Below are 23,676 nucleotides of genomic sequence, written 5' to 3'. Positions count from 1 at the left end.
TAGCTAGGCCTCTTAGACCTTCAGTTCACCTGATCCACAGAAACCAAAGCCCTGAGCACGCCGGTGAGTTAAGCAGGCCGCATCTACCTGATGAGTGGCCCAGCCAGGCCTGGCGGTTGGCCTGCTTTACAGTTTCAACTGGTAGTAACCTCCGGAGTTTGGGACTCAGGAGTCCTGGTCGCTGAACTGTGCCAAAGAATAAAGCATAATGTTCCAGGGCCTCAGGCGTCCCTGCATTGAACTCTTAAAGTAACATTCCCATGTTCTTTTGTTTGTTTAATATTTTATTTATTTTTATTCATAAGATACACACAGAGAGAAGCAGAGACGTAGAGGGAGAAGGAGGCTCCTCGCAGGGAGCCCGATGCGGGACCCCATGCCCAGACTAGGTTCACGCCCTGAGCCGAAGGCAGACACCCAACCGCTGAGCCACCCAGGCGTCCCAACATTTCCTCGTTCTTAAGGTCTTGAGACATATGAATGACATAGAGCAAAGGTCTCCATGGGCATTAAATCCGCTCCTCTCCTCCATGACCAACTGACTTTAATCCAGCTGTACAAGTTATCAAATTATTTCCTACAAGCAAGTGCTCTGGTCTAAAGTCATCAGCCTTAATTCAGGGAAGATGTCTCCACTATCACCTTTCGGGCTTTCTGCCTTCAGCCTCTAGCTTGTCAAATGAAGCAGGTCTGACACCAACTGACCAGTGCCGTCGGAACCATTCAGGCTTTGATTTCCAGAAGTCAAGCGTTTTCCAGTTCTCCAAGTAGAGATCTTTCAAGCCAGTGGTTGTTTTTTTTTTTTTTAAGATTTTATTTATTTATTCATGAGAGACACAGAAAGAGAGGCAGAGACACAGGAGGAGGGAGAAGCAGGCTCCATGCAGGGAGCCCGACATGGGACTCGATCTCGGGACTCCGGGATCACGCCCTGGGCTGAAGGGAGGCACTAAACCGCTGAGCCACCCGAGCATCCCTTGGCCAGTTGGCTCTTAGTGCAGCCTGCACATCCTCATCACCCAAGAAACTTTTAGGATACTACTGTGCTTGGGTATGACCCTAGACCAGCAGAGCCAGGATTCCTGGGGGTGAAGTTCCCACGTTGTTGTGTGTGGGTTTGTTAAGCCATACAGGTTATTCCAATGTTCAGGAGCTTGAAAATCACAGTGATGGGCTGAGCTTGCACTGAATAAGAGAACAGAAGAGCTACAGGGAGGAAAAATGGAGGCCAAATAAGCTCATTCCACCCAGGGTCTCAAACAGAACTGGGTAGACTCTAAAGGCTCAATGAATGATGGAAATAGTAATTATAATACTGAAGGAGTTCACAGTCTACTCATTTCATTTCTCTTACCTCCATGCATAGGCAATATCTGTGAAGAACCACAGCAAACTTAAAAGTAGGAGAAGCCGGTAGACAAGACAATATATAGCAGGAAGGAATGTTTTGAAACATGAGTATTACCAAAATATAGCCTCATCCTCTGCTTTCCTTCCCTTGTCTCATTTTTAATTTCTTAATTCTCCCATTCGGATCACATATAGTGTATCTAAAGCCACATAGAATAAAGGGGCCTGCCATATTCCAAAACACTGCTCTAGTACTCCGAGCAGTGACGTTTGAACTGAGATGCAAAATAAAAGTAGGATGTGTGTGTTTTCAGGTCTGTGTGTGTGCAACAGTGAGGGGATCTTTCCAGAGAAAGCATGAGCAAAGGCCATGTGTTGAAGGCTTATTAAAAGAACAGTGGGGAAGCTAGTGGGAGGCAGAGGGGAATGTGGTATGAGAGGGGACTAGAATGTTCAGGAAATGCCAAACTGAGCAGGGCCTTTTCCATTCGTTTTCATACACCTATATACCATGTACCATGTTCTCTCATGCGTTAGGTCCCTCATATGTTTTCCTGCTTGCTTTGATCTACTTTATTTTTTCAAGATTTATTTATTTGAGGGAGAGAAAGAGAGCAAGCAAGAGTGACGTGGGGAGGGACGGAGGGGGAGGGAGAGAGAAACCCAAGCAGACTCCAGCTGACCAGAGCCCAATGTGGGCTTGATCTCATGACCCTGAGATCACTACCTGAGCTGAAACCAAGAGTCAGACTCTTAGCCCACTGTATCCCCCAGGCACCCCTGCTTTGATTGACTTTTATGATCTCAACTTTAGTATCAGTGACTGATCCTCCTTAAGAACTGCTGACCTCCTTTAAAAAAAAATCTGTAAGTGGTTTTTCTAAAACTCCAAGCTTTTATTCTTATTAAAGGTAATACACGCTCAGTGGAAAAAATTCTAACAGTTCATAGATGTATAGAATGAAAGTTCCCTTGAGTCCTACCCATCAAAAACTCTCATGGTTAATAATATTCTTCATATTCATTTACACTTTTCTATGTGCACATCCAAAAATGGGTATCTCCATTTTTTTTGGAAAAAGTGAAAGAAATACCAGACATACCCCAAATACCAGTTGCTTCCCCCCCAATTCTTTTGTTTTAATTAAAAGTAAATGAATGAAATGTTTAACACAATTCCTAGGGAGAAGTGACTTGCTATTTGACCTAGCTTTTTAAAGCTCTATAGAACTAGAACATACATCAGTGGAATATGGTTAGTGGTTGGGAGAAAATGTTTAAGAGTTTTATTTTTTATTGAATGTTTTTCAGCTTTATAGACGTATAATTCACAAATAAGATTTGTAAGTTATTTAAAGTGGTGATCATTTGATATATATACTGCATTGTAAAAGGATTTCTCACATCTAGTTGGCACATCCTACAATTTGTTTTTATGACAGATGTCTTTCCATGTCAGTATACATAGCTTTACCTTATTCTATTTTAGTAGTGACCTGTTATTTCATCAAACAGATGCACATTCAATGATAGATAATTAGGTTGACTCCAATTTTTTGCTACTACAAGCCAAACAATACATCAGTGAGCATCCTTGTATGTACTCTTGTTGGATGGTACAAATATCTCTATAAGATAAATTCCAAAGAAAATTATTCAGAGGGTAGTATGCATATTTTGGATGATGAACATTTCCAAATTCCCATCCAAAAACATTGCACCAATTCACCTCTCATAGTGGCACAAGAGTGCCCGTTGCCATTTTCTGTCTCCTGATTTGCTAATTCTCATCTACAGGAAGAACAAGAATCAGAATTCTACTAAACTCAATCCAACATTCTGGGCCATGGCCTTATTTGCAACTGCCTAATTAATGTACCCCATTTCCATCCAACCCTTCTCTCAAACAGATCCTCCTCTGAGAGTTCCGTTTCTGCTGTGATCATCATCTGGACCATCCCCCCTCCTTCCCTTGTCTTTCATAATCTTTTTCTGCCCACAGTCTTTCTCACTTGCATTACTTTTCTTCCAGCTCTGTGGCTAATATCCCCATTTAGGATCTTACTGCCTCTGGCCTGATCTATCTTCAACTTCTTCCACCTTCAGTCCAACTGGAACTCATGTCAACATGCATCTTTGTGAAGCTTTCTTCTCAGAGTCCTCTCTGAGGTTCTCTCCTATTTGAAAATCTTCAGTGGCTCCCCATTCCTTACTAAATCCTGGCTGAGCTCTCTGTACCATCACTGGCTTGCTCTTCCAACCACCAACATGCCTGGTGCTTTCCTGCATTAGATCAGGTCACTCCCTCCCTGTTTTGTTTCCCATATCTTGGCCTACCTGAATACTCTTTAGCCAGGAGAACCATAAAAATATCTGGGGAAAGGGCTTTCCAGATAAAGGGAATGTTAGGGTCGCAAATTATGTAGAGCCTCACTGGACACTGTAAAGACTATGACTAGGCAAAATTTAAGCATTATCCTTATGTAGGAGCATAGGCTTTGTTTCTGCTGACAAATTATCATAAAATACTTTGTACAAGTCAATAATTTTTAAAATAATATGTTTATGGGAGGAAGAAATTCTTTGCTTCAAGCTAAAAATGATGGCATAAGATTTTGCCTCACTCTGGAAGAATTTCATTAAGCTGAAGCAGAAATATCCAACTGAACAATCACACCTAATTGTGATATATAATAAGGACCCTGAAGTAATGTCTTCCTTCTTTTTCATCTTTTGTGTATCTTCCTTAACTTATTTTCTTATTTATTACAAACAGTAATTATTCCTACTTTTCAAGTGCTTCTTAAATCATGAAGATAGAAAAATTACTTGCCTATTTAATTTTACTTAAACTAAGATTTCATATTCATTCATTGCTAATTCATAGGGAGGATTAAATGAATTAATGGAAGTGTTTAAAACAATACTTCACACATAGTAAATTCTCTTTAAGTGTTTGCAGTAATAATGTTATATGTATATATACTCTCCATTCATTCGTTTACTCCTAGAGCAAATCACAGGTAGGTATCCAATACTATACCAGGCTCTGGAAATGTAAACATATTGAACTGTTCTCAAGGATCTCATCACTATTGGAGAAAACAAATATATAAACACATAATTAAAGTGTGATAAATGCAGTGCTTGAGTTGTATTTAAGGGGAAGTGGTAACAAAAGGCAGAAATGAATAATTCTGCTTGAGAGAAAGGGTTACAGAGAAAATGTTGCTCAAGGGTTAAGGCCAGGCATAACCAGTTGAGAGAAGTTCATAAAATGTAACAAGAGAAAATAAGCAGTTAACAAAATCATAAAGTCACAGAGCAGCAGGATATATCTGAGGCCTTATAAAGTGACTGATGTATATGTTATAAGTGCAGAAAGGAAATTACTTGTGATCATGAGAGGATTGCATCATTGATAAGGATTTGAACATTCTTTATGGAGGATGATGAGCAATGAAAAGATTTGTGTAGATTCCCTTTTCAGAAAATACGCAGCACGAGGCACAAATTCAAACACCTGTGAGGACCAAGCAATTAACAAATGTGTAAATCGGGGTGTAGTCTAAAGTGATAGGGGAGACATTCATTCAAGTGGGCGTCCCTGGGTGGCTCAGTTGGTTAAGGTCGGCCTTCAGCTGACTCATGATCCCAGAGTCCCAGGGTGGGCTCCCTGCTCAGTGGGGAGCCTGTTCCTCCATCCTGTGTCTCTTGCTCTCTCTCTCACCATCTCTCTCTTTCTCCCTCTCTCTCAAAAAAAAATAAATAAAATCTTTAAAAAAAAACATATTCAAATACTTAAAAATAACAAGAGGGGCACCTGGCTGGCTCAGTTGGTAAAGCATGTGATCCTTGGTCTCAGGGTTTTGAGTTGAGCCCCACATTGGGTGTGGAGATTACTTAAAAATAAAAATTTTTTTAATTAAAAATAACAACAAAATAAAAGCTGTTAAGTAAATCCAGTCTGAGTGCTGCCAGTTTGAACTCCTGGTGTAGAGGCTGTGACTACTTGGGGAAGAGTGGGAGAAGGTAGAAACTAATTAAGGATCCCTTCATGTAAAACATAACAAGGAACAAAAGCAAGAGAAAATCTGTGGGGGTGAAGAAGAAGGAGGACCCGACCTGAACTATGTTTAGGGAAGAAAAAAAAATCAATAAACCCTGATGACCTATGGAAAGGAAGAAGGAAAGAAGATAGAATAGTTCCCAAGTTTTTGGCTTAGAGGGCTGGAAATATGATAAAACCACTCACCTCTGCAGAAATGGTAAGGATTGGGAAGCAGGTAGACGTGATGAGTTGGGTTTAGAAATGTTGAGTTTGTGGGTCATCCTGTGTAAGCTCCTAGTTAGATGGCTGGATTTACAGATGGAAAGTACAAAAGAAAGGCTAAAGCTAAGATACAAATATAGGAGTTATCAGGTTATAGGTTGAAATTAACAACAGAGATATAGTTGATATTGTCCAGAATAAAAGTATGAGAAAAATTATAGGGAAGAAATTTTTTAATCTAAATTTTTAAAAATGCTTTTGTATCTGTGGCCATTTTCATATTCATTATATCCTAAGAATTCTTCTTAAGTGGATTTAGCTTGTGGAAATGACAGTGATAAAATGTACAACTTAAAGTGTGGGTACTGGAGAAACCAGCCGGGAAATAACATATTCAATAGAAAATATAACGTATCTGTATTTTTTATAGATATTGTTAAAAGAGCATATATCATGTAACTAAATTTAATAACCTTAGATGGTTCCTTGCTCACTATTTTATTTGGCAAGACATATACCTAAAACAAAGGGTGAGTATAAGAGCATGAGGTGACTGGAGACAGATCACACATAAAGAATAGCACAGCCATTGTCTAAGAATACTGTTTATAGGTTGTGCGTGTGAACTCACAAAAAGCAGTAAGTTTTTAAAATTTAGGCTAGTTCCAGCTAATATATTGTTTACTATCCCTATTTCCAACAAGCAGTGACTCAACCCTAACAAGAGTCCTTTGTCTGGAATATTTGAGAACAAATTTGGAATGAGGAAAGGCTCCCACATTAAAACATAACCATCCCAGACCCAGGAATGGGTCAATCTCCATCAAAATGTTTATTTCAGGTCCATCTACATAACTTACTAAAAGTCAGCTTTGGTTAGTAAGGACAACTACTAGAAGAATAATGGAGAAATACTATAGTTTCTAGGTTTTTCTTTTTAATCACTGTTTGCTTAACGCTTTTAAGTGAATTAAAAGCAGATGTTGAAATTGTTGCCAACCGTTGATTTGTCATTTGTAAATGGGAATTGACTTGGTTTTGTTTATCATTAAATTAAATGTTGGGCTTCAGTAGTTTAAAGAATCTTGGAATGCAGATCCTAATGGGATTTTAAAGTCACAAATAACTGAAGTAATTTTGATAATTATGAAGACATCTGCCCTTGTAGGAGAAAAAGAAAAATTCCTGGGAAAGTTTAGAATTCTGAAGCTCAAAAATCAGTATTTTGAAACAGAAATCAATATTTTAATATTCAACAAGAACTCCTGGACTCCATCTATACTTCCAGCCCTACACTTGGTGTAATGGAGGCTACAAAAGAACTCAAAAGTGGTTATCATTGTCAGAGTGAGAGTACACGGTCTGTATCACTCAGTGCCTGCATGAGGGGGCCTGTTAAGAGTCCTTCACAAGTTCAGGGGAAAAGTAGCTCAAGCAGAGCTGAGATGCTCTGGGCAGGGATCTCAGGGGCAAGTTGGTTGGACAATGACGATGCATCTGATTTCATGTTACTTCAAGTGACAGGTTCTAAGAGGGCTCTCAGTGATTTTTTTGCCTTTGAGTGTTCAAGCTGTTTTTGTAGTTCCCTCCCATGTTGAACAGAGCCGACTTGTGTAACCAATAGGATATTGCAGAAATGATGGGTGTGTGACTTTTGAGGCTAGGTCAAAAAAATATTGTGACTTCAATCTTGGTCTGTCTTAACCTCTCACTCTAGGGGAAGGCAGACTCCATGTGAAGAGAACATTCAAGTAGCCCAGGGAAAGACTTATTTGGAGAGGACCCTGAGCCAACACCAACTTGTCAGGCATGTGAGTGAGCCACCATGGAAGCAGATCCTCCAGCCCCCGTGAAGCCTTCAGATGACTACATAACTGCAAACCTGGCCAACATCTTGACTAACCTCAAGAGACCCTGACTCAGAACATCCACTCACCTGCTCCTAAATTCCTGACACACAGATATTGTGAGATAATCGGTATTTTAGGACAGTGAGTTTTGGGGTAATTTTTAATGTGGCAATAGATTAATACAATTTATTAGGTCTTCACCTTCACCTAGGAATACATGAAAATCAAGAAGAGATTGCTCAAATATGAATAAAAGAACAAAGGCTATCATCATTTCTCTCTTGTTAAAAGAAATGCTGTAATAATATTATAATGAAAACTGAAATAAACTCTACAAACTAACATAACAATTGGCCACACGGACGAATTCACAATCCCTACCTGCCTCAATCCCAACCAGCGGTCTAGGTGAATGGCTTCATTCAAAAATACTTCAACCCCCCTCCCTTAGTTCATTTAACAAATATTTATTGAGAATAAACTATGTGTCAAAATATGAATTAAATACACAAAATAAAATATAAATTATATAATTATATGGCATAGAACAGCAAATAATAGATGGAAAATATTTTTATTTTTTATAAAAGTTTTATTTAAAACCAAGAGACCTAAATTTTCTCATTTGGGACACCTGGGTGGCTCAGTGGTTGAATGCCTGCCTTTGGCTCAGGGCGTGATCCTGGGGTCCTGGGATCAAGTCCCACATCGGGCTCCCTGCGGGGAGATTGCTTCTCCCTCTACCTGTGTCTCTGCCTCTTTCTCTGTGTCTCTCATGAATAAACAAATAAAATCTTTTTTTTAAAAAAAAGAGAGACCTAAATTTTCCCTTTAGAAAAATTGCAACTTGATTTTGTCCAAGGATAATACAGCAAAATTCTACACCTTCCTATCTGGGTGTGGGGATACAATTATCTGCACAAATGCAGGCAGGTAACATATCCTATGTGGATGACCGGGTGTGTCTTTTTTAGACACGCATCTTGGAATGGCTCCACTGTGCACAGTCCCAGACGGTCACCACCATCAGCAGCACCTTAGCACAGCACTGGGTTATAAACAAGGGGATTCCAACTCCCTTTGGTCCAGAGGGATATAGAGAAACACAAGAGCAGAAAGATTTCCTCGTTTATGGATGAAATCTTCTTAAAATTAGAAGGAAGGAGGAATGTAATAAAATATAGACAGATGATTTCATAATAAAAATCATCTCTATCTCATGAAAAGGGCTTTTTTTTTTTAAATCAGAGAGCCACTAACAAAATTTAACAAATTCTACTTGTAGTCTCATGTAGTTGGGACTTGTATTTATTTTTTTATAAATAACTTGTAGTTATTTTTTTAAACACATAACAATTGAGGTAAATGGCAGGACAGTGAGATTTTTTTTAAAGCACAAAACACTCAGAAGTTACACCCATAAAAATTTGCAGCCATCTAGAAAATGTTCTGTGGTCCTAGTGTGGTCCTTGTCATCTCAGTAAGTGAGGTGTATTGGGGGAAATGTGGACAAACCAGATTCAGAGCAAGAAGAAAAGCTTATGATGACAAACACACTCATTAGCAAGGGGGAGCAGCTTGGAGTCAAACTTCAAGCTTGGAGTCAAACAACCCAGTGTGGTGTTTATCCTGCCAGAAAATGAGGCAAGGTGAGGGGAAAGTGTGGATGACCCTGAGCCAGAGCAAGAGAACGAGGAGCAGAGGCTTCTTGGCAGAGGACTCCCCTGTGGTAACTGCAGCTTTGATGTTAACAAGCCAAACATGAACAAACACCAAACACCGTGGAAAGTAAACCAGTAGAACCTGTTCAAGAAAGAGGAACCAAAGTTTCAAAGACTTCACCTAACAACCAGATTCCTAGAATTACCACTGGAGGAAAAAAGGATGTCATCTCGGTGAATGTCATGAACTCAGAGTGAACTCAGCAGAACACAGAACAGGTGGGTGAGTAAAGGACAAATGATCTAACTCCAGAAAATATTACCATTAAATAATGTCAAGTGTGTATTAATACTGTATTGACCCTATCCAGGACTGGCTATGTAATTTGCCGGTGGGGGAGGGCCTGTACAAAAGGAAAAGAAAAGACCTCCTGTTCCAAAATCATTAGGAATTTCAAGATGGCAATAGCAGAGCCCTACACCGAGTACAGGCCCTCTAAGCATGGGTCTTGAGCTGTTGCACAGGCTGCATGCTCATGAAGCTCTGGCCTTGGTAAAAAGAGGGGTAGTCAGAAGCTTTGACTTTACTTCTATAAGGGGAAGAATGCTTGAAATGTCAAGTGACATATTTTTCATGAAATAATATTTTCACCACACAGAGTGTAAAGCAATCACTAATTATGCTAAACATGAATTATACTTGAGGATTAGAAACACCTTTTTTGTAAAAGACTTATTTGTTTGTTTGTTTATTTATTTATTTATGAGAGAGAGAGAGAGAGAGAGAGAGAGGGAGGCAGAGACACAGGAGGAGGGAGAAGCAGGCTCCATGCTGGGAACCCGACGTGGGACTAGATGCCAGGACTCCAGGATCGCGCCCTGGGCCAAAGGCAGGCACTAAACCGCTGAGCCACCCAGGGATCTTCTAGAAACACCCTTTTTAAATGAGATTTTATTTATTTGACAGAGACACAGAGAGAGCAAGAGCACAAGCAGGGGGAGTGGCAGAGGGAGAGGGAGATTTCCTGCTGAGCAGGGAGCCCAATGTGGGGCTCAAACCCAGGATCCTAGGATCATGACCTAAGCCAAAGGCAGACGCTTGACTCACTGAGCCACCCATGAGCCCCGAGGATTGGAAACACCTCAGCGAATGAACAATTGCTTGTCAAATAACTGATAGAATTTTTTTAATAAGTTGAAACATTTAAAGAATATTTTACTTACTTATTTGACAGAGCACACAAGCAGGGGGAGTGGCAGAGGAAGAGGGAAAAGCAGGCTCCCTACTGAGGAGGGACCCTGGCCTGGGGCCTCCATCCCAGGACCCTGGCATCAGTACCTGTGCCAAAGGCAGACACTTAACCAACTGAGTCACTGAGGCGCCTCAATATAATAATAGTGTTTAAAACCATTTTAGAAAAGCTTCTGAAAACCCACCAGCAATTGAAGTGATGCAGTGGAGGTCTTGAAATTAGGATGGTAAATCGACCTAGAGTCATGCCTTTTACTCTTTTTTGATGGTTGTCACCAAAAACCCTCATCTCCATGTTAAAAGAAACTTTCCCCACAGAAGGACTGAACATCCTGGTAAGGTCCTGGGCTTGGAAGTGGGTATAATAACATGCGGCTCTGCATCATCCCCTGTTGGGAAGAGAGTAAACATGGTTTTGGTTGCTAATGAAATGGCTGGACTATGCTTTCTGCTATTTTAGTCAAATAGTCTTAAAATCATGGGGAAAAAAATCTGTATACCAAAGACTCTAAAAGAATATGGAACACCTACTGCGCTACACTTCCCAGCTCTTAAGAAACAAAATGTGGAGGCCGAGAAAATTAGGGCCATTCAAGTTTAACATCGGCACAAGTCCAGCCATTGGAGCTTGGGCTGCCACCTCCGGCCACTGTGACCAGGCCACGGTCACCAGGTACCCAGTCTGCCTTACCCCGCCCGGCCACAGAGAAAAGCACAAAGCAGCGCTTATCGGAATAAGGAAGCAAGAGCTCGTGGGACCTCTTTACTGGAGATTCTCACACCCCCACCCTAGAAAAACCCCACCTTACCCCTAGACCAGCCCATAAACACCCAGCTGTACCCCTCCTCCGGGTTCAAGTCCCTGCCCCGCCCCGTGGGGTATACTCGGACCCAAGCTCCAGCTTGTTAATAAACCCTCATGTACTTGCATCCCTGTCGGCTCCTTGGTGGTTTTCTCGGATTCGCAGTCTTGGGCCCAACACAGAGTATTACAAATATAATTGAAACCATTTCTTCTCCTTCCCTAAATGTAATTCTGAGAGCTGCAGGACTTTCGGCGGATAACGACTCATGCAAACCTCTGCACGAAGACAAGTGACTGAACTCTCGCAGGGTTTCTAGCAACCTAAGAGCACGTGCCCAGGAGGGCTCTAGCCCCGTGGAGATGCAGCCCCCCACTAAGACGCCCGCCCGATTGAGAGAGTTCAAGCGCCAGGGGAATTTCCTCTTTGTTGCAGCCAATCCTGACCCCAGGCTCCTGGCTTCCCTTTCTTGGGCATCTGTTAGAAAGGGCCGACCACTGGGAGTAGGTTCCTCCACAGCCCAGAGTGACCTGAGAATCATCCCTTTGAAATGTAATCATCAGGAAGGACAGGGCCGCCCCCCAGCTCTGGGGGAGGACAGGTTCTGACCCCACAGCTTGCCAGCGAGCAGGTGCAGCTGCCTCATCGCAGCCGGCTGGCCGAGCCTCCGTGACTTGTCACTTCTCTGCTCTACTGAGCCCCAGCGCAGCGGTTTGGCGCCTGCCTTTGGCCCAGGGCGCGATCCTGGGGTCTCGGGATCGAATCCCACGTCGGGCTCCCGGTGCATGGAGCCTGCTTCTCCCTCTGCCTGTGTCTCTGCCTCTCTCTCTCTGTGTGTGTGACTATCATAAATAATAAATAAAAGAAAAAAATTCTACTGAGCCCCAGTCTCCCCCTCCCCCATCTAAGCACCTCTGCACAGGTTGGACTGGAGTTCGGCTCTTTCCCCTGCGGTCAGTCGTTTTTGTTTTTTAAGTTTCCTTTTTTTTTTTTTTTTTATTGGAGTTCGATTTGCCGGCACACAACATAAGACCAGTGCTCATCCCAAGTGCCCCCCTCAGTGCCCGTCGCCCAGGGGTAGTGGAAGGGGAAGCGGGCGGGGGGCTGGGGGCACTGGGCGTCCGTCGTTTTTGAATAAGCTCCCGTTCTCACTGCTTCCGCTACTGTGTGGCTGCGTGAGAACTGCCGTTCATTCCAGTTCTCCCGTCCTTCCCCTTCATTTTTATTTTATTTTTTCCCTTTCATTTTTAAAAGCACACCTGCATCTGCCCATACAGTATATCGTGCTGCGTCTTCCGAACGCCGCGCCTTCTCCGACCCTCTGCAGTCTGTTTTGTGCATTTAACGTCCCGTTCGGGGGACGCAGCCACGCGTCCCAGGCACCTGCACTTCGGGGTGGGGCGTGCAGGGCTGGCACAGGCACAGGCACAGGCACAGGCACAGGCACAGGCACAGGCACTTCCCCCGACGCAGCCCCCGGAGCTGGTGTCCCCGGGGCCAGTCACGGAGCCGAGAGCCGGGGCCTCGACGGCGCTGGGCGCGCGGACGGAGCCTGGAGCTGCAGGCACGGCTGCGCGGACGGACGGGCGGACGGGCGGACGGACGGCGAGGACGGCGGTGGGAGGAAGCGGAGCGGCAGCTCGGTCTGCAACCCCGGGAGCTCTAGAAACCCTAATGTGAAGACCTCCCAGGTTATGCGGAAGCTGTATATAAAGGCGGGAGCCTAGAGCCCGTTTCCTTTATTTTTAGCGCTTTTTTCCCCCAACAGCTTTCAAGTTTTGAGGCCGAAAGCATGCGGCCCGCCTGGTGCTCCGTGGACCGCGCCGCGCAAACCTTCCCTCGCTTCCAACTCTCCCGGGACCCCGCGGTCGCAGCGGGAAAGGGCTGCGGTGCGGCTACCCCGCGACGCTCCCCCGCCCCGCCCCGCCCCGCCCCGCCCTCCACGAGCTGCGGCTCCCAATTCCGGTCTTGCTTAGTAGGACGCCCAAGGCGGCGGACAAGCCCCCAGGACGCGAAGACGCGACGCCCGCCGCGGCCGGGACCGGGTCGGGCTCCCCCGCCGAGCCCCGCCCACTCCCCGCCGAGCCCCGCCCACTCCCCGCCGAGCCCCGCCCACTCCCCGCCGAGCCCCGCCCACTCCCACGCCCTCCTTCCGCCCGGCTCCCCGGGGCACCCTGGGACTCGTAGTCTTTGACAGGGCAGCGGCTCGGACCAGGTCTCCTCCCCCGCTCCCCGCCCCGCCGCCTTTCGCCGTGGGGACGTCGTGACGTTGCGTTCCGCCCGTCCCTTGCCGCCTCCTCCCTTTCTCCTTTCCTCTCCCGAAGCTCGTTCCCAGACTTCCGAGGATCTTTTACGACATTGAGTCTCAGGAGTCGGTCCCGGCGCCGGGTCCACTTTTCGGCAAAGTGACGTGGACGTCAACAGCAATGGCGGAAGGAGAAGAGGTCCAGCCCCGGCCAACGTCGAGCGGTGAGGGCTGGTGAGTGAAAGCCCGGGGCTGACTCCGGCTGCCCCTCGGTTCTTCCTTCCCCCGCTCCCGCCGGTCCCGCAGGCACCGGCGGTTGCCGGCGTGGAGCGCGGGGACCCGCCCTGGGCCGCGTCCACTGGCCTGCCCCGCCCCCTCTCCGGGCCGGGCCCTCTCGGCCGGTGCGGGCCTCCGTACGGGCTGAGGCGGGCCCCCGCGGGAGAGCGGGTCGCCCAGCGCCTGGGCCTCACCGCGGGGCTCCCGTGAGGGTCCCGGGGTCCCGGACGCGCTGGGGAGGCTGGCTTCAGGGCAGGGCTCAGCCGAGACCCGTGGTCCCGGGAGTTCCAGTAGGGTGGTTCGGGAGGAAGTTTCGGGGACGCACGTCCGAGGCGCGGGGGTCGCATCTGAGGACCCGGCCCTTGGCGTGACCCCGCGACCCTTGCCTGCGGGGGAGCGCCGCGCCGCGGAGGATCCTGCCCACAGACTTGAGATAGTTCTTATTCTAGTTTTTATTCGTTTTGCGTTTCAACGGTTCTGACTATTCGGGCCCCACAAGTCGTCTTTCTTCCTGCCGCTTTCCCCAGAGCCCGACCTGTGCGGCCCCGCGCTCGCCGCTGCCCAGCCTTTGCGCCTACCCGGCCGCCTCGGCGCAACCGGGGGGCCCCTCCCGTCATGTTTTTGGTGGGCTCTATCCGGTGTCGCTAGTCTTCGGGAAAGGCTCCTTCCTACTTTTGAAATAGTTGATCTTTACAAGACGTTTTTAGGGACAGCATCATAAAAAAAAAAAAAAAGATAGAGCCTCTAGAGGCTTTTTGAATTTTTATGTTGAAGTACATGGACTATATGTGTTAGATAGTTTCAGATTTGCTTTTTCATTCTATGACATGTATACAGCTCGTGTAATAAGCTGTTGGCCTGAGAATCATACGGGACTTTTTTTTTTTAATTTTTTATTTATGATAGTCACAGAGATGAGAGAGAGAGAGAGGCAGAGACACAGGCAGAGGGAGAAGCAGGCTCCATGCACCGGGAGCCCGACGCGGGATTCGATCCCGGGTCTCCAGGATCGCGCCCTGGGCCAAAGGCAGGCGCCAAACCGCTGAGCCACCCAGGGATCCCCATACGGGACTTTTTAGACGTGGACTTTAATCCTTGAGAAAGAAATGGGATCATCGAAAGGTTCAGATAAGGTGGTAACTGAGAAACCCAGCCCCGAATCCGCAGACATCCAGTACCGCCTAGGTGCGTGCATGTGCACTCCAGGATTCAGCAGGAGGACGCACCGGTGACCTGGATGTAGTTTCTTTTCTCAATTTGCTTATATTGGAGCTGTGACAGTTACACTCAGTAGCAAGTTAAATTGATCCAGCTCTTTGGGAATGTGAGTGAAAGCGCTATGGGGTTTCAGGGGGGACAGAAGCGACTTCCACTTGCAGTTATTGGAGAAAGCGTCAAGGAAGCAAAGATGTTTGAATTAGGCCTTGAAGAGTCCGCAGGATTTAGACTAGTGCTGTCCAGTGGAAGTGTAATGTAAGCCACATATGTAATCTAAAAATTTCCTTTTTTTTTTTTTAAAGATGTAAAAAAAAAAATTTAAGTAATCTCTACACCCAACCTGGGCTTGAACTCAAAGCCCTGAGATCAAAAGTTACATGTTCCGTTGACTGAGCCAGTCAGGTGCCCCTGTAATTTGACATTTTCTAGTAGCCACATTAAAAACCAAAGCAAAACCAGTTGAAATTATTTTTACTTATACCCAAAATATTATTTCAACATATTGTTAAAAGAAACCAATTAGACAATTTTACATCTCTTTTTGTAACACTTCAAAATTCAACATATATTTTATTTTACCTTTACCTGACATCTCAACTGGATCTAGCCACATTTCAAATGTTAAGTAGCCACACACGGCTGGTGGCTAACATACTGGATAGTGCATTAACTGATGGGAAAGGGCTCTGAATGGAGTAATGGCTGGAGCATGGACACAGGCAAGAAAACTAATGATTATTTGGGGAGTAATGACTCGAACTTCATAAATGTGCTGTCTTGGAAGGGTGAATTGTATCATAAACTGACTCTGATCAGCTTATTGGAGGCCATGAGGAGAAATGTTTCTAAAGTATCTCTGAGAAGCTCTTAGGAGGATTGTGAATACCAGTGATTCACAGGCAAAGAACATGGAATTAATAGTTGTTAAAAGTAGCATGTGTTCTCTTCTACGGTTGCTGTATCTTTTTTGTGGCTTTCAATTTTTGTCGTTTTTATTTTTATGAATGGAGGAACCCAGAGGGGTTCTTTGGTTCCTGCTCTGCTTCAATTCCCATGTATGTAATCTTTTTCTCTGCATGCTCCACTCGGGTGTACCCTAGGAGCGAGTTTGAATACAGTCAGAGAAGACATTTGGATTTGGAGCCATAGATTTGGTAAAGCCTCTGTTCTTAGACTGGTGAAGAGGTTGTTATGGAAGGGGGAGGGTTTGTTTCTTGAGAGAGAAAGAGAGCATGTGTGGTGGGGAGGTGGGGGCGGAGGGGCAGAGAGAGAGAGACAGAGAATCTTTAGGCTCCACGCGGTGCTCTGTCTTATGACCCTGAGATCATGATCTGAGCAGAAACCAGGAGTTGGATACTTACTGCTGAGCTACCCAGGCATCCCACTTCACGTTTTTATTGTACCTTTGTCAGATGGAAAATTTTCTGAAATGTGTTATATATCTCTTTGCCTAACCTGAACTTACCTCAGTGACTTAGCGTCACTCAGTTTGTAGATATAAGTGTGTAAGAATAAAACTAGGTCCCTGTCCTCAAGGAATTTGTGGTCTAGTTAGAGTAGGCACATTTAAGAAGATCAGTTACTATTATACTTCTGTAATACAGTGACCTGTCTAGGCAAAAAGGGAAGATTGTTGCTATGTTAAATGGCCCTGTATAACCATCTCTTTTTGAAATTGCTTTCTGTTAGTATTTTTTTTTCTCTTTTCTCTCTTTGTTGTTAGTGGTATTTCCCAGTTCTTAATCTGTGAAACTAGGTAGCTATGTTAAAATTAAGTATATATTTGTAAAAAGGCTCAGTATGGGTTCCAAAGATTTTTAAAAGTATAATATGAGGGATCCCTGGGTGGCGCAGCGGTTTGGCGCCTGCCTTTGGCCCAGGGCAGGATCCTGGAGACCCGGGATCGAGTCCCACGTTGGGCTCCCGGTGCATGGAGCCTGCTTCTCCCTCTGCCTGTGTCTCTGCCTCTCTCTCTCTCTCTCTCTCTCTCTCTCTCTCTGTGACTATCATAAATAAATAAAAATTTTAAAAAAGTATAAGATGACACCTATTTTCAGTTATGTTCTAGGCCAGTGCTTCTCAAAATTTAAATGTGCATTAGGATTACCTGGGGATCTTGTTAAAATGCAGATTCAGTAGATTTGCTTGGGACCTGAGATTCTGTATTTCTGACTGACTAGCTTCTAGGTGATGGCTATTTTGCTGGTTCCTGGACTACACTCTTCAGCAAGTTTCTAGATGATGTATGTCTCAAAATGAGTTGGCTGGAGGAATTTCTCTCTATATATTATCTGTTATGTTTTCTCACCCAACGCATTATATTGCAATTTATCTGATTGCATGTTTTATCATCGTTGTGTACATAGTGGACTTCTCAAGGGCAGTGGCTGATAGCAGGTGGCTCAGTGAATGTTTATTGACTGAATGACTTTTGTAAAATCACGTGCAACAGCATACCAAACTGTCATTTCATATATATTTTCTAACTCCATTCTTTTTGTGAACCATGTAATTGGTTGTAAAATGCTCACTTTTTTATGGAAAACCAAGGATATCAGAAAATACTCAGCTCTCTAACTTTCTGAAACTTCAGAGGGTGTGGAGAAATTCTTTAAAAATGTTTATAGCAAGTTTGAAATTATTATTAAACATTTTTTTTTCTGTTAAGTAAACCCCTGTGCCCAATGTGAGTCTTGAGCTCATGACCCCAAAATCAAGAGTCTCATACTCTACTGACTGAGCCAGCCAGGTGCCAGCAAGTTTGAAATTATTTAAATTTAAACAAACTGCAGGTTTGTAAAAATCAAAGATGTTAAATTTTTACAGTTCAAAGTTTGATAATTCATCTTCTCAGTTTTGAAGCAGTTAGCCTTAGATTTGAACCAGAATTTCTCATTTTCTGAGGCTTTCTTCCTGACATAATGCCTAAAAATCTAAAGCCATGATTTAAAAAATGTTTTTATATAATATGATATTAATTTTGCAACAACTGTTGGTATTCTGTTTAGTTTAAAGTTTTTGTACAATATTCACTTTAAAGTCACGGTTTTATTGCTAAACTCTTCTTAAATTATTGGTAAACTTTTCTTAAAATTATAAAAGCAGTTTATAAAGAAACTTATTGTTCATCTGAAATGTGAATAGAATTGTTTTGGGAATAAAAGGGTCTTTTTGAAAGTTCTGTGCACTTTGTAAATAGTGTTCTCCGTGCTTCCCATTTCATAAGCATTGAAATATGAGGAGGTATTTAAGGAGTGGATGATTGCAATTCCAGACATGATATATTCAATAAAGAAATATATTTAATATGAAAGAGAATGGAACTCGTTTAAGAGGAATATTGACAACTTGTGGTTCTGGGCAGACTAGATATTACCTTACAGAAAATGAAGAGAAAATAAACCTTACTGTCTTGAATTGGGGGTTTTTTAAGTGTCACCTGTTGGATTTTGTAAACTGTAAGTAGAATGCAGACGATTAGAAATTAAGACTTATTTTGTTTATGTGATTTACATGAATGTTTTTCCTATAATTCACATTTTACGGTTTTTAAAGGCAATTCCTATATAATAACTCACTTCTAGGATTTTGCTCCTGTGAATGTAAGTAATTGGCTTTTGCATGCCCCAAAAATGTATACAATTAATTTATTTTCATTTATTTGTGCTTACTATAGAGAGTACAGGTGCATTCCCTATTTTAGAGGCAAGTCAGGTAACTCTGGAGCATCATGTTAAGTGTGCTCCAATACACAGCCAACTTACAAGTAGGTGTCCTCTGAACAGAATTGATAAACTATGCTTGGCAAATAATTGCTGCTGCTTATGCTAAAATGTGGATTCTGCTTGGTATAAACTAAAAACAGTGGCTTCCTTCATGTATCAAAAAGCAAAACAGAGTTTAGCAAAGCATTCAGCAGACCTTAACTAACTACTGGTTATATTCAAGCTGCAGTACGGTGTTTAAGAAAAAATTTGAGACCGATTAAAAACCAGAAGTTGCATTGTTCTTACTTGCTTGGGCACTTCCATTTTTTTCATCCTTTTAGCCCTAGGGATGATAGGTGACGATATCTTCTGAAGACACCGACATACTGGTGTTTTAGAAATTAGACACTCTAGCAGAGTGGCGTAGGATTATTTAGCATGAAAGGGGACAGTACTTGAAATGATTTATTTAGATATTGAGAATTATAAATGGAAAATCAGTTCCTTATGTTAGTACAAGAACAAATTGTCTCTTGTTGAAATACAAGAACAGTAAGTTAAGAGCCAATTTAACAACAACAAAAAAACCTATTTCCTGAAATTTCATGTGTATTTGTCTTTAAGGGTCTAACCTTTGACCTTTGATCTGAGCTGAGAAAAATGGTCAGTAATAAAATCATTAAATATTTTGTTTCAAGTTTCCTTTCTTTTTCTTGAGGGTTAAAGGAGTTTTTTCTTATCTTAAAGCTGACATGGCATTTCATAGTTGGGTGGGAATGTTGTAATATGTGCTTTTCTTGCTTTAAAGCAGTTTCATAAAACTAGTTGCCATGGTGATATTTAATAATTTTAGCAGGCTATAAGAAAATATTATATGTTTGCATAGGGCTTTATCTCTTATGTATGCTTATATATACTATCTCATTTGGTGCTTACAACAATTCTATGAGAAGGGGAAGTTATGAATTATTGTAGTTTTCTTGTTAGAGATGAGAAGACAGGCTTAGGATGGTCAGACCACCAATCCAGTTAGCGGAAAATCTGGGACTTAAATTTATATCTCTTTAAGCCCTATGTTCTTTCTAAAGTTGATTGCATATATACTGTGTACTTCACGTATATAACAGACACCTAGAGAGAGCCCATTTAAAAATATGCTAGTCCTGAGGCACCTGGATGGCTCAGTTGGTTAAGCATCCAACTCTTGATATCAGCTCAAGTTTTGATCTCAAGGTTGTGAGTTCAAGCCCTGTTGTTGGGCTCCACGCTGGGTGTGGAGCCTACTTAATTTTTTTTTTAATTAAAATATACTAGTCCTATACTCAATCTTGTGTTTTGAAAGACACAATTTTCTAAGATGTGCATTGTTAAACACATGTATTTGTTATCTGCGGCACCTCTAAAGCTGTAAGGATGTGCATAAACTGTGTACCACATTGTCTTATATATACAAGAAGGTACAATTCATGGTCGATATGGTGAGATGTGATACAGAGCATTATATACTATAGCTTTATATATCTTTAGTTTTCATAATGTATTCTCATATCCTTGCCAAAAATAAGTTTTTTGATCTTGAAATAATATGCTTATATATCACATTTAGATAATATGTACTAACATGTTTATATTTAGATGTATTTGTATAATTTGGTTAAGTATATTAATAATTAATATAATTATATTTCATGTACCTATATCATATATAAAATAGAATTATTTACAGTCTGTTAGAACATAGTAGTGATATTTAATTAGAAAATATAAGTAATTATACAATTTAGTAACTATCAGCTCAGTAATTTTTCTGTTGTTTTTATTCAGGGATAGTGGAGAAACAAGAAACTTGGTTTTTTGTTGTTGCTTTTTAAAAAGATTTTATTTATTTTTGAGAGAGAGAACACAAGGGGGAGTAGGAGCAGAAGGCGAGGGAGAAGCAGATGACCTTCTCCACTGAGTAGGAAGCCTGAAACAGGGTTCCATTCCTGGACCCTGGGATCAGGAGCCTAGCTGAAGGCAGATAGATGTTCGACCAACTGAGCCAGCCAGATGTCCCAAGAAACCTGGTTTTAATGTAACTCTCTTGTGGTTTCTTTCCCCTTTCAGAAGTTTCTAGCCTTTGTTTTGAAGTATAAAAGTGACCCATAGAAGAATGTATTTATCTCATATAGCTGAGTAATTAAATACCGGCAATTCTTGAGTTTTATTTTGTAGATTCTATTTAGATTTAACCACTGACATGAAAATAAGTGAGATTCTCTTTAATCAAATAAATTCTCATTGATGATTGGAATGCAATTTTGTAAAAAATCTATCATGGGGAGGAGGGGCAAGATGGCGGAAGAGTAGGGTCCCCAAATCACCTGTCCCCAACAAATTACCTAGATAACCTTCAAACCATCCTGAAAATCTACGAATTCGGCCTGAGATGTAAAGAGAGACCAGCTGGAATGCTACAGTGAGAGGAGTTCACGCTTCTATCAAGGTAGGAAGACGGGGAAAAAGAAATAAAGAAACAAAAGGCCTCCGAGGGGGAGGGGCCCCGGAGGAGCCGGGCTGAGGCCGGGGCGAGTGTCCCCAGGACAGGAGAGCCCCGTCCCGGAGGAGCAGGAGCTGCACCAGCCTTCCCGGACGGGCGGAAAGGGGCTCGCAGGGAGTTGGAGCAGGACCCAGGAGGGCGGGGATGCCCTCGGGCTCCCGGGGACACTAACAGGCACCTGCGCGCAGGAGAGTGCGCCGAGCTCCCTAAGGGCTGCAGCGCGCACGGCGGGACCGACCGGAGCAGCTCGGAGGGGCTCGGGCGGCGGCTCCAAGGAGGGGGCTGCGGGGCGGGAGCGCGAATCCACCAGCGCAGGCCCCGGAGCACAGGGCGCTGGGACACAGCCCAGGATCCGGCCTCCCCCCGGGACAGGCAGAGGCCAGGAGGGCCCAGGACAGCAAGGACGCTCCTGCCCCGAGCTGAGCAGATCAGCGGCCCCGCCCCGGAGCCTCCAGGCCCTGCAGATGGAAAACCGAGAGCTCCAAGCCCCGTAGTTCCTGCAGAGGCTGAATCCAGGCTTCCAGAGTTGCCATAGCAACTGCGACTGTTCCTCCTGAGACCTCACGGGGTAAACAACCCCCGCTGAGCCCTGCAGCAGGCAGGGGCAGAGCAGCTCCCCCAAGTGCTAACACCTGAAAATCAGCGCAACAGGCCCCTCCCCCAGAAGACCAGCTGGACGGACCAGTTCCAGGGGAAGTCAAGGGACTTAAAGTCTACAGAAATACTCCCCCGTGTTTTTTTTTTTTTTGCTTTTCTTTTTTCTTTTCTTTTTGATTTCTGATTGCTTCCCCCACCCCCCCTTTTTTTTTTCACCTTTCTTTCTTTTTCTTTCCCTTTTTCTTCTCTTCTTTCCTTTTTCTTTTCTTTTTCTTTTTTCTTTTTCTCTTTTCTTTCCTTCTCTCTCTTTCTCTCCTTTTCCCAATACAACTTGTTTTTGGCCACTCCGCACTGAGCAAAATGACTAGAAGGAAAACCTCACCTCAAAAGAAAGAATCAGAAACAGCCCTCTCTCCCACAGAGCTACAAAATCTGGATTACAATTCAATGTCAGAAAGCCAATTCAGAAGCACTATTATACAGCTACTGGTGGCTCTAGAAAAAAGCATTAAGGACTCACGAGACTTCATGACTGCAGAATTTAGATCCAATCAGGCAGAAATTAAAAATCAACTGAATGAGATGCAATCCAAACTAGAAGTCCTAACGACAAGGGTTAACGAGGTGGAAGAACGAGTGAGTGACATAGAAGACAAGTTAATGGCAAAGAGGGAAACTGAGGAAAAAAGAGATAAACAATTAAAGAACCATGAAGACAGATTAAGGGAAATAAATGACACTCTAAGGAAGAAAAACCTACGTTTAATTGGGGTTCCCGAGGGCGCCGAAAGGGCCAGAGGGCCAGAATATGTATTTGAACAAATCCTAGCTGAAAACTTTCCCAATCTGGGAAGGGAAACAGGCATTCAGATCCAGGAAATAGAGAGATCCCCCCCTAAAATCAATAAAAACCGTTCAACACCTCGACATCTAATAGTGAAGCTTGCAAATTCCAAAGATAAAGAGAAGATCCTTAAAGCAGCAAGAGACAAGAAGTCCCTGACTTTCATGGGGAGGAATATTAGGGTAACAGCAGACCTCTCCACAGAGACGTGGCAGGCCAGAAAGGGCTGGCAGGATATATTCAGGGTCCTAAATGAGAAGAACATGCAACCAAGAATACTTTATCCAGCAAGGCTCTCATTCAAAATGGAAGGAGAGATAAAGAGCTTCCAAGACAGGCAGGAACTGAAAGAATATGTGACCTCCAAACCAGCTCTGCAAGAAATTTTAAGGGGGACTCTTAAAATTCCCCTTTAAGAAGAAGTTCAGTGGAACAATCCACAAAAACAAGGACTAAATAGATATCATGATGACACTAAACTCATATCTGTCAATAGTAACTCTGAACGTGAACGGGCTTAATGACCCCATCAAAAGGCGCAGGGTTTCAGACTGGATAAAAAAGCAGGACCCATCTATTTGCTGTCTACAAGAGACTCATTTTAGACAGAAGGACGCCTACAACCTGAAAATAAAAGGTTGGAGAACCATTTACCATTCAAATGGTTCTCAAAAGAAAGCAGGGGTAGCCATCCTTATATCAGATAAACTAAAATTCACTCCGAAGACAGTAGTGAGAGACGAAGAGGGACACTATATCATACTTAAAGGATCTATCCAACAAGAGGACTTAACAATCCTCAATATATATGCCCCGAATGTGGGAGCTGCCAAATACTTAAACGAATTATTAACCAAAGTAAAGAAATACTTAGATAATAATACACTTATACTTGGTGACTTCAATCTAGCTCTCTCTACCCTTGATAGGTCTTCTAAACACAACATCTCCAAAGAAACGAGAGCTTTAAATGATACACTGGACCAGATAGATTTCACAGATATCTACAGAACTTTACATCCAAACTCAACTGAATACACATTCTTCTCAAGTGCACATGG

At 43.3% G+C, this 23,676-nt stretch overlaps 1 protein-coding gene and 1 long non-coding RNA gene across 3 annotated transcripts in view; one reads left to right on the top strand and one right to left on the bottom strand.

Annotated features, from left to right (window-relative positions):
* The window catches only part of LOC129503662 (uncharacterized), a 37,443-nt gene extending 25,354 nt beyond the window's left edge, over positions 1–12,089 (bottom strand). Inside the window, exons 1-2 of the long non-coding RNA XR_008663231.1 lie at positions 10,359–12,089; positions 5,606–5,746 (exon numbers count right to left, since the gene is read on the bottom strand). This is a non-coding gene — a long non-coding RNA (uncharacterized LOC129503662). The remainder of the gene's footprint in view (positions 1–5,605; positions 5,747–10,358) is intronic.
* A 1,279-nt stretch (positions 12,090–13,368) lies between these two features.
* Positions 13,369–23,676, top strand: part of TBC1D23 (TBC1 domain family member 23) — a 64,084-nt gene continuing 53,776 nt past the window's right edge. Inside the window, exon 1 of one of the 2 annotated variants that reach the window (XM_055316119.1) lies at positions 13,369–13,668. In XM_055316119.1, coding sequence (XP_055172094.1) covers positions 13,616–13,668 — 53 coding nt within the window. In that variant the 5' untranslated portion in view covers positions 13,369–13,615. The remainder of the gene's footprint in view (positions 13,669–23,676) is intronic. The other variant, XM_055316118.1, reaches the window with a different exon arrangement.

This window comes from Nyctereutes procyonoides, unplaced genomic scaffold (assembly GCF_905146905.1).
Source record: "Nyctereutes procyonoides isolate TBG_1078 unplaced genomic scaffold, NYPRO_anot_genome, whole genome shotgun sequence".
NCBI lineage: Eukaryota > Metazoa > Chordata > Mammalia > Carnivora > Canidae > Nyctereutes > Nyctereutes procyonoides.
Note: the sequence above shows the minus strand (reverse complement) of the source record. Positions and strands in the feature narration are given on the sequence as shown.